This window comes from Ovis canadensis, chromosome 13 (genome assembly GCF_042477335.2).
Source record: "Ovis canadensis isolate MfBH-ARS-UI-01 breed Bighorn chromosome 13, ARS-UI_OviCan_v2, whole genome shotgun sequence".
Lineage (NCBI taxonomy): Eukaryota > Metazoa > Chordata > Mammalia > Artiodactyla > Bovidae > Ovis > Ovis canadensis.
The window spans coordinates 37,866,258-37,877,841 of NC_091257.1; the positions used below are offsets into that span (position 1 = coordinate 37,866,258).

An 11,584-nucleotide genomic window follows, 5' to 3' on the forward strand; every position below is an offset into this window, starting at 1 on the left:
TAGACTATGTGGCAAGAGTTTCCCAACAAACTTGCTTTTTCACCATAAAGTATGTCCAGGCAATCTCCACTAAACAGTGTGTACATAAGAAAAACCAATTTCACAATAGTCCAATCTGAGGCAAATATGTATACAACTAAACAAATATTTATTCAGCTCTAACTCTATACATGATATGCTTTACATCAGAAATATAAATGACTAGAAGTTTATCTACCATTCCAGATTTTGTATTATCTCTTTCTCCAAATTAATAATTTGGGACTCTACAATGAAAATCAGGGAATGATTATTACATGACAGATTTCTAAGGGAACAGACTCACTAGAGACAGACTGAACTATATTCAACTAACACCACAAGCTCAGTGGAATCTAACACAAGAATCACTGGAGAGAACTGATATAGTATGGGTTCACCACTCAATTATGAAAGAAATCTTCCTCTTTATTTCTAAAAAGCACTGTGCCGGGGTTTGAGAAGTCCCTTTTAATGACTCTGCACTTTTTCCCCCACCCAAAAAGCTGAACACACAGGTCAGGCAAATAGAGATCAAACAGCACCTTTACTGATGAAAAGCTTTTGGTGAACTGAGATCGTGTACGAGAGCCAAAGAGGCTTGCTAGCAATTTTTGCCCTTCCATCTCCATCCTAGGCGTTGAGACAGTACACTCAAGAGAAAGTCTGGCCCAGATAATAACTCTCTTACTGGTCTAGGGCAGAGAAGAGAATGAGCCTCATTACTTAACAGCTTTGAAATTAGTTAGCTCTCCCTAATCAAAGGGCTTCCCTAGTGGTTCAGACCGTAAAGAATCTGCCTGCAATGCAGGAGACCCGGGTTCAATCTCTGGGTCAGGAAGATCCCCTGGAGAAGAGAATGGCTAGCCACTCCAGTATTCTTGCCTGGAGAATTCCACAGACAGAGGAGCCTGGTGGGTACAGTCCATTGGGGTCACAAAGAGCCGGACACAACTGACACACCCCAATCAGAGGAAAGGCCATCACCCTCCAACAAGGTAACTCACTCATCCATGGAAAGATGTAAGAGATGGGTCAAGAAATCAACAGTGTTTCTTTAAGGAAGATGCTCCCCTTGGAGATATATATAGGATAAGTACAATGTAACTGTCCCTCCCTAATACAGGCTGCTACTTTGTGCATTTACACATCTGTGTATCTGAAATACAGACTGGAAGAGCTAAGATTAATTCTGATTAAAAACCTAAAGTCCAACATTCTGTAAACATATGTCACTTAATAGTTTTCCTCTTTTAATCAGGTTTCAGCATTCATCTGAATGTAAGGATGCAGTTACCTAAAAATTTATAAGAGAAAGAGACACATTCTCTAGTTCTATGAATAGAAATCTGTAATGATTGGGACCAAGTACTCTGATTTAATCAGAAAGTAAACACTGCAAAATTTAAGATAACTTAGCCTGTTAAAATTTCAATTCAAAGATTTTTTTAATGACTATGGAGTACTTATTGTTGGCTAGAACCCTATACAAAGTATAAAGAAAGTCATGGTCCCAAAGACAATGAAAAAAAAAATGCAGAATTCCCATTGACCCCACAAGAAATACAGGTGTCCAAGGAGCAGGAGCTGTTAAAGGAGATATAAATATCGTTTGGGAATCTAGAATTTTAGTTACTAATGAAAGATATAAACACTTCTCCCCTCTACATTCCTCTAATCTTCTACCCTGTATCCTCTAAAAAGATGAAATACCCAAATACAAAAGCCTTGTGGACAATTAAAGTCATTCTAAAATACAGTGAGCCTCTGGCACGGCACCTGCAAACATCCCTCCACTAAAAACTTCTGGAATCCCTGTGAAATCTTTTAGAACCAACTTGAAACCTAGGAATACATTGAAAGGAATTCCTTCGCTTTATGAGAGCAATAAAAAGTCATATATTAATAAATATAACCCATTATATAAAAACTGTCAAGCAATTACTTATTCAGTGAATTACTGTTTAGTTTTAGTTACCATGTTTATATTTTTCTTTCAGTAAATATTTAAGTGTCTGCTATGAAGTAAATAAAGAAAATACCATTTGTCCTAAAAATGAGGCAACTAACTTCACAAGGTCATTAGTGAGTGAATGGTTTGGTTCAAGTTCTTAAAAGGCACTGATTATTCCAATTATAGATTTTAGGGAGTGACTGAGCAAGTTACTTCAGAACTGGTGGAAAAGAGGATAAAATGAACACCACATTCAGCCTCTAATCATCCCTGGCGTTTAGTTCAGGGTATGGAGATTGCAAAAAGATTTTTCTATCAATTGTCTCCAACTCTGCCCTGTTCCTTCTCTCCTTACCCCAATCACCTAATCTACTGATCTCATCACACCACTGAAACAGCTTTAGCAGAGGTAGCTAATGACCTCCACGCTGTTCAGTTCAACATCTAGAGGTCATCTTATTTGAACTTATTGAGCTTATTTGAACATCAGCATTTAACCCAGCTGATCGCTTTCTTCTCTTTAAAATACTTTCTCCAACTGAATGAGAAAAAGACGATCTTTTCTTGGTTTGCCTCCGACTTCACTGGCTATTCCGTCTCCATTTCCTTTGCTGGTTCCCCTCATGGTCCAGCTCCCAGATCCCTCTTTTCTCTTTTTTTACCTTCACTCCCCTGGTGACACTAGTGGCAAAGAACCTGCCTGGCAATGCAGGAGACAATCCCTGGGTCAGGAAGATCCCCTGGAGAAGGAAATGGCAACCTGCACCAGTATTCTTGCCTGGAGAATCCCATGGACAGAGGAACCTGGCAGGCTACAGTCCATTGGGTTGCACAGTGTCGGACACAAACTGAAGCAACTTAGCACACACATCCCTCGTGAACTTACCTGGTTTTGTGACTGTAACTTACCTACAAAGTGCCAGGGACTCCTTAATTTATTAACTACAGGCCAAATCCTTCTTACAACTCCAGACTTGGATACCCAACTGCCTACAGACCACCTCAACCTGAAAGTTTATTAGACGCCTCAAATTTAGCATGACCAAAACTCAATTACTGATTTTTCCCCAAAACCATACCTACTTCTATTCCCAGATTCTCCATCTCCAAAAGCGACAAATGCAATTAGACAAAATATTTATTGACTTCCTGAGGTTCAGAAAAAGCTTTCCAATTATCTTCAACTTATCAATACTCCCCCCATCTTACATGCAAACTATCAGCAAAATCCTGTCAACTCTATGTTCAAATTATATCCAGAATCTGACCACTTTGCACTACACAGGAACAGTCTATATTTTACACAATTATCCAATAATTAACAACATACATATAATCTTCAACTCAATGAAGTGATCACCTTGAAATTTAAGTCAAATCATGTACCTCTTCTGTTCAAACCCCCACTCCATCCCCAAGTTACTTATAATAGCCAAAGCCCTTATAATGATGTTCGAAGCCCTAGGAGATTGTCCCCTGACCAGCCATGACTCTAATCTCACCTACTGCTGTCCTCACCATGTACCCTGCTCCAGCCACACTGGCTAACATGTCATTTCTCAAATACTAAGCAAGCTCCAAGAGCTCTGCATTTAACTGGTTGCCTTCCTTGAACGCATTTATCCACATGGCTCATTCCCTTACTTCCTTCTGAGGCCTTTTCTGAGCATCTGACATTTATATTTACTTGTTTGGTTGTTTACTGTTTCCCCTTACCAAAATGTGAGTTTTGTTTGAGTTCAGGGGTTTTATTTTATATATTGGCCAATTCCCAGTGCTTAAAAATTTAGTAGACATGAACTAAATCTCTGTTGAATGAATGATGAACAAACTGATTAAATGGATAGAGCCTGGTCACCACTTCTGAGTAACCTACCTACTTAGCTCTGGTTCCTCATGTCTGGCTAGTCAAAAGAGATTGGCTGTCTCTGGCCTGAAAATTACACATTGTAGACCTAAGACAGGCTGCATTTGTCTCTACCAAATATTTGGTCTCCTGAAAGTCTTCCAAGAAAATCAGGAGTCAATGTAAAGAACCTGTTCCAATCAGGTTCTTTGCTTAGTTAAAATAAAGTTTCTTCTGCATTCTTCTCAATTTCAAAACAATTGGGGAGAGAAACACAGATGCAAACAATTTTCTGGATCCTTCTACTCAACTTCTACCTCCACATGGAATCTTCTCAATTATCTATGCTTATTTTCCCATCTTTGCCCATATAGTTAAATGCTCTGGTTGTCCACATTACCTAATTAACTGCAAATTTAACTGCATGAATTTATAAATGAAAATTCTATGAGAGACTTCACATGCAAGCTAGATCACATAATCTAAAATTCAAACCACTGCTACTACGTTTCTATATCCTCTTAAAGGGGCTCTTAAAAGGTTTCCTTGAGTAAGTAGAAAATATCTTTCAAAATCTTTGGATAGGTTAAGCGTGAGACTCTACCTACAGAATTTAATCAATTTTCGTAAATTCTAATAAAAAATATCCTCAGTATTAAAGGCGTTCTTAAGAGTCTTCAGAGTTATATTTCACTAATGATTCTTACACATATTGCATCACTATTTACTTTGAAATAAGGTACACTTTGTCTCTAACTAGCAGTAAGTGGCCCAGATTAAAATAATGAATACAGACAACACGAAATTGTTTGCGTGTAAGAATTTTAAGTGTGCAATGTTTAAATTACTTCATAACTCTTACAAAATTGAAACTCGTTAAAGTCATGGTGCCGCAGCAACAGCATTTTTATATTCATTTATATTTAATTGAAAAGTAAATTTCCATTTGGTGTTAAGCTGAACAGTTCACACACATTTATGATAACCTGTTGGGGCGAAATGTACATTTGACCTCTGGTCACGGCAAGTGTGCCCTGAATAACAGTTGTGGGTAAACATTAAAACCTTTTTGCCCCCTTACTATTCAAAGCATTTTTATGAAGGGCTCGATCAGAAGGTCTCAAATTCTTTCACCGCATAATCGTTAAACCAGTGAAATGGCATCCTCTCAGTAAGTCATTCAGCACTCCCAGAGTGAAAGCAATCAGAAAAAAAAAAAAAAAAAAGGACAAGTTCAAGTCGAGCTGAAGAAGGAAAGGAAACGAAAAGAAAAAGAAAACGATCCTGTGCTACTGGCTGAGCTCCTCTTCCTGGAGCACCCCAAGTGTCTCTACTGCCCCAGCACTTGATGGCTCCTTCTCCGACTTCCCGAACAACACGGTAGAGGCTTCAAGCTCCTGCAGATTTCTAAACGGGGCTATGAATGCCTAATCCAACAGGCTACACACATTACAAAGTACAGTGCGAGAAAAACTTCTGCAACCCAGACGCCAACTAAAAGGCATTCCAACCTTTCCGGAAAGACAGGAAAGGAGGCTCTTAAAAGGATAAGGGTAAGTGGGAAGGTGAAAATTTACAGGGAGACACGGCTACCTTTCCACAATCAGAGAGGCAGGAAGAGAAGGGGTTTAAGAGTCAAAGATCTACCCCCACCACTCCTCCTTCCTGCAACACAGGAGGGTGCAAGGATCTCCCCCAGAATGGCAGAGGAAAGAGAAGGGATCCTCACCCCAGGCTGGTGGCACCGTCCAGCCTGTCACGGAGACCGGAACTTGAGAAGGGAACCCGGCCGGTGAGGGACTGGGGAAGGCAGGCCGTTCCCTCTGAGGCAGGTTAGAAGACCGTGGTCAATCGGACAGAGGACGGCAGCCGAGCCCAGGACGACCAAGTCTTGCCCCGCTAGCCGGGCTCCCTCGGAGAAAACCTGGTCAGAGCCCGCCCCACCCCCTCCTTTCCGCCCCGACCTGCACGTTTCTGCCCGAGAGATGCAGCCTTCGAGCGAGCGGGCGGCCCCACTTACCTGCTGCACCCCGAGGAACTGGTAGAAGTTGAGCTGCACCTCCTCCACCAAGTCAAATAACTCCAGGTCTCCGCTCTCCCAGCCGTGCGCCGGCCCCGCGGCCGCCAGCAGCAGCAGCAGCAGCAGCAGCGGCGGCGGCGGCGGCGGCCTCGGCGGCGGGAACGGCACGAGTCCCGGCCGGCGGCGCGGAGGAAGCCGGGCCAGCCGGGAGCAGGGCGCTGTCATCGCGCCGGGCTCTGAGAGGTCAGCCGCCGCGCAGAGCCGTCGGCCGAGACCCGGGGACGTGGCGGGCAGAGCAGACTGTGGGAACACTGCTTGTCAGTCAGAAGCACGGGCAGCCGCCCCGGAGTCTCCCGCCCAGCGCCCGGTCCTGGACAGAAGGCAGGGGCGGCGGAAGACGGCGGACGCTTCGTCCAGTGAGAGCGCGGACGGAGCCGCGGGCGGCCCTACCCGCCGCGGACCCTCACCCTTTACCCAGGCCTACAAACAGCTGGCGAGCCAGCGCCGGGCGTTTAGGTAGCTCGCCGAAAGGGGGAGAGGCTTCCCCTCGCCTCAGCCTATCCCAGGCCTCGCTTCCGGTGACATCACGTCTCCTAGCAACCGCGGGAGAGGAGGCGGGGCCGGAAGTAGGGTAGCCGGAGCCCCAGACCTGGGCCTCAGCAAACCGCTTCTCTCCGCGACTATTGGCACAGATTAAGGGACGTGAACGGTTACAGACATCGCGCATCTATCTGGAACGTCCCACGCATCCGTGAAACAGCTACCTTCTTATCCTCCCCCAGATATTGAAAACTAAAAGCATATTTGAAAACTGAATTTTTGATTACAGCCTCTGTTTCATACATTTCATTATTCCATCCCCAAAAATACAGGAGGAATTGAACCCAGGGCTTGAAAGGGGCAAATCTAGTGAGCAGTCTAAAGTTTCCTTTTAAGAGAGGTGAAGAAGAGATAAAATTTGAACCAAGACAAAAAGTATACTTCTAATAATGAAATAATATTTACAGGCATAATACTACAAAATAGACAACCAGGTAGAAAGTAATAAGCATGACAGACATTCAAAATCTTAAGGGTAAGTGAAGCTTATCCACGTTAGCCCATTGACAATTGGTGCTCTTTTCCCAGTTGACGTCTATTATTAAAGACATTTAAGCTAAAAACCTTCTCTCTTTTCCACCAACGTCTCATTTCCTATTCTTTTTATCCCCTCACCACTATTGCTTTCTTTTGTGTGAAGCTTATTTTCTTCTTAGCTTTCTCACATTTCTCCTCCCTGACTCCCTACTCTTGCTGAGGAAGTAGAAGGGAACAAATAAATCCTTGAATAACTCAGGATGCTTTAGCAGTTTTGAGAGTTTTATCTCCTTTTTCTCATTTTGGATCCCACCAGTTGAATTAAGCTCAATAGGATAATAATAAAACTTTCATAGTAAAAAGTGTTGTGTTTGACAGAGGTTAGAAGAACAGTATCCAGGAGGTAAATCTTACTTAAATCCTTTTATTACTGTAGAGTTTAAAAAATATTTTTAAATAGTTATGAATGCTTAAAAATAATACAATATAATGCTTGAATTAATCCTATTTTAAATTCATAGTGAGGCTTAACTTTCAAAGATACAAGAACAGGGGTATCTTAGTACTCAAGGGCTGCTCAAACCCTCTTCAAAGGCTGCTCAATATACCACAAACTGGATGTCAGCATGGTCAAGTTCTGGTGAGAACCCTCTTCCAGGTTTCATAGGACTTCTTTCTTATACCTTCACATGGTGGCAGTGTGGGGGAGGGGGACAGAGATCTAGTGTTTCCTCTTATGCAGAAAGCGAAGAACTAGAGAGCCTCTTGATGAAAGTGAAAGAAGAGAGTGAAAAAGTTGGCTTAAACCTCAACATTCAAAAAACAAAGATCATGGCATGCAGTCCCATCACTTCATAGGAAATAGATGGGGAAACAATGGAAACAGTGAGAGATTTATTTTCTTGGGCTCCAGAATCACTGCAGATGGTGACTGCAGCCATGAAATTAAAAGTCGCTTGCTCCTTGAAAGAAAAGCTATGACCAACCTAGACAGTCTAGTAAAAAGCAGAAACATTACTTTGCCAACAAAGGTCTGTCTAGTCAAAGCTATGGTTTTTCCAGTAGTCATGTGTGAGAGTTGGACTATAAAGAAACCTGAGCGCTGAAGAACTGATGCTTTTGGACTGTGGTGTTGGAGAAGACTCTTGAGAGTCCCTTGGACTGCAAGGAGATCCAACCAATCCATCCTAAAGGAAATCAGTCCTGAATATTCATTAGAAGGACTTATGCTGAAGCTGAAATTCCAATACTTTGGCCATCTGATGCAAAGAACCGACTCATCAGAAAAGACCCTGATTCTGGGAAAGACTGAAGGCAGGAGGAGAAGGGGATGACAGAGGATGAGATGGTTGGATGGCATCACTGACTCGATGGACATGAGTTTGAGCAAGCTTCAGGAGTTGGTGATGGTCAGGGAGGTCTGACGTGTTGCAGTCCATGGGGTCACAAAGAGTCGGACATGACTGAGTGACTGAACTGAACTGAACCCCACAACTTGGGCTCCACCATCATGACCTCAGCTAAGCCTAATTACCTCCCAAAGATTGCACCTCAAATACCATCACATAGGGAATTAGGACATCAACATAGGAATTCGGGTAGGACACAAACATTCAATCCATAGCAAGGGATATCACCTTTTCTGTTTCTCCCCAGTACTGAGCACAATACATAACATATGCTAGCATTCAATTAGGAGAAGGCAATGGCACCCCACTCTAGTAGTACTCTTGCCTGCAAAATCCCATGGACAGTGGAGCCTGGTAGGCTGCAGTCCATGGGGTCGCGAAGAGTCAGACACGACTAGGCAACTTCACTTTCACTTTTCACTTTCAGGCCTTGGAAAAGGAAATGGCATCCCACTCCAGTGTTCTTGCCTGGAGAATCCCAGAGATGGGAGCCTGGTGGGCTGCCGTCTCTGGGGTCGCACAGAGTCGGACACGACTGAAGTGACTTAGCAGCAGCAGCATTCAATTAGTTGAACTGAATCCTGTGAATGCCTCCCCACCTTCATTTCTCCCCGTACAGTTTTTTCGTTTGATTTTTGATAGATCAGTTTTCTTAACGTGAAAGGCAACTTTACTAAGTCTCTAAAGTTATCTTACTGTTTATTCAATGAGTAAAATGAAAAAATGAGAGCAATAATCTTAGCACTACTTTTACGTAATATCCCAACATTCATCTTTTCTCCTAATTTGACCATTAAATTAAGTGCAATATAACATTTGCAACTGATGCCATATTGCCACTGATATTTTAGCAATCTGATATTCCCCTCCTGAGCTCTATTCTTATGTTGTCCAAGAACCCCAAGGACTTCCTCCAGCTGAAAGGAATGGTTCTCTTTCCAAGGCCAAGCTGAAGTAGAACTGGAGTCTGTTCAGTACAACGCTGTTACTGTTTCTCACTGCCATGACGTTTTGCTCTTCCAGAAGCTTCCAGCTTCTTCCTACTCAGTTCCAAGAGCACTGGTCCACTCTGAAATGCTGTGGTTCTGGTCTAGGTCTCTGCAGAGACCACAGTGATATTCACATTTAGACTTCTAGTTTGGCACATTCACATGTTCTGTCTTGTCCTCTAGAGCAGCAATTCCCAAACTTTTTGGCACCAGGGACCAGTTTTGTGGAAGACAGTTTTTCCACTGACAGGGGCCGGGAGGGGGGGAGGGGGCGGTGGCAATGGTTTCAGTTTCACCCACCTACCTCCTGTTGTGCGGCCTTGTTCCTGTGGCTTGGGAACCCCTGCCCTAAAGGACAATGCAACTGAATGAATCATTTGCTGATGCCAGAACTAAGTGAGCTCCCAATGGACAGCTGCTTTCTTATCTGGTGACATTTAATGATCCTGGGCATTGACTGATGAAGCTTCGTCTAGGTGGAGGCAGTGTACACAGGAAGAGAGAAGCCAGTGAAATATTTAACGGTCATGTGAGTTGTGTAATGGATTGGAGACTTAGAGAGGAGCCTCAGACTTCCAGCCAGCTTTCCCACAGAACATTTGCTGAGTCCTGGGGTAGTGCAGAAGCCCAAAGGACTGAAGGGTAGGAGGCGTGAAATTTCCCCACATTCTACCAGTGCATGCAAAATGAACTCTGCCTAAAAAGGGGAGCCTGCTTCATATACACAAGTAGTCTTCCCCCTCAAGACATCTGCAAAAGTTCTGAAGTTGTATGAGTAGGAGGATAAAGATCTATGTTTAAAACTTCTGAAAAGCAGAACTAAAACTGCTGGGCTGAGGAGATAGAAACCTTGCAGGCTGTCTTATCAAAATCCCGGAGGAATCACACCTAAGAAACAGAGAAACCAGAAGTTGAGTGAGTCTTACCAAAACTCTAACCCAATCCCAACCCAGTTCAATCCCTGATCCTCCCCCCATTTGTCTATTTTCATCTGTAGGGGCAAATATCATCATCTTTATTGCCTATTTTTTAAATATAAAAGTCTGGTATATGACCAAAAAATTATGAGATTTGAGACAAATAGAGAAATTTGACCAATATGAAGAGAAAAAAGTAGATAATAGAAGACCTACAGTAAGCCAGCTACTGGAGTCCAGATAAGGACTTTAAAATTTCTATTACAAAATAGATAGGTTATAAAATAAAAAAGTATACAGAATGGATTTGAAGATGCAGAATTTTAACAGATAAACTGAATTCATAAAAAGGAAAATCTCAAAGTATACTATCTGAAATAAAAAAAACTTGGTGGGTCTAATAGCATATTGGACACAGCAGAACAGAGGATTAATGAATTTGAGGACAGGTCAAGAAAAAATACCCAAACTGAGGCACAGAGAGAAAAAAGGACAGAAAGAGAACAGAGCTTAAAAGACATGTGGGACATAGTGAAGAAATCAAAACACATATAACTAGGGTCCTAGAAAAAGAGGAGAGAGAGAATGAAACAGAAGAAATAATTATAGAAACAATGGACAAGAATTTTGCAAAACCAACGAAAGACATGAAACCAAACATAAAAAAAAATTAACTCAAAATAGATCATAGACCCAAAGATAAAAGCTAAAATTATAAAACTCTTTTTTTTTTTAAATAAGGGTAAATCTTAGTGACTTTGGGTTAGCCAGTGGTCCCTTAGATATGACAGCAAAAGCACGTGATGGAGGAAAACATAATTTGAACTACATAGATATCTAAAACTTTTGTGTCACAAACAACACCATCAAGAAAATGAAATGACATCCAAGATAATGGTAGAAATATTTGCAAATCATATACCTGATAAGGGACTTACATCTAGAAAATGCAAAGAATTCTTTCTGCTCAATATTTTTTTAAATGGGCAATGGATTTCTCCAAAGACGATATACAAAAAGCGAATAAGTACACAAAAGATGCACAACATCATTAGCCATCAGGAAAACGTAAATCAAAACTACAAAGAGATACCACTTTATAGCCATGATGATGGCAATAATTAAAAAGAGAGACAAAAAAGAAGTTAGTGAAGACATACAAATTGGAACCCTCATATATTGCTGGTGAAAATGCAAAATGATGCAGCCTCTTGGGAAAACAGTTCGGCAGTTTCTCAAAAACTAAATATATAGTTATTATATGACCCAGCAATTCCACTCCTAGGTATATACACACACACAAAATAAAAGCATAAAACTTGTATACAAATGATCATAGCAGCATTATTCATAC

General features: G+C 42.0%; 1 protein-coding gene across 1 annotated transcript in view; it reads right to left on the reverse strand.

Moving 5' to 3' along the window:
- Positions 1-6,442, reverse strand: part of DNAJC1 (DnaJ heat shock protein family (Hsp40) member C1) — a 191,537-nt gene extending 185,095 nt beyond the window's left edge. The window contains exon 1 of the mRNA XM_069547412.1: positions 5,839-6,442. Coding sequence (XP_069403513.1) covers positions 5,839-6,063 — 225 coding nt within the window. The 5' untranslated portion in view covers positions 6,064-6,442. The remainder of the gene's footprint in view (positions 1-5,838) is intronic.
- Positions 6,443-11,584: the final 5,142 nt, after the last annotated feature.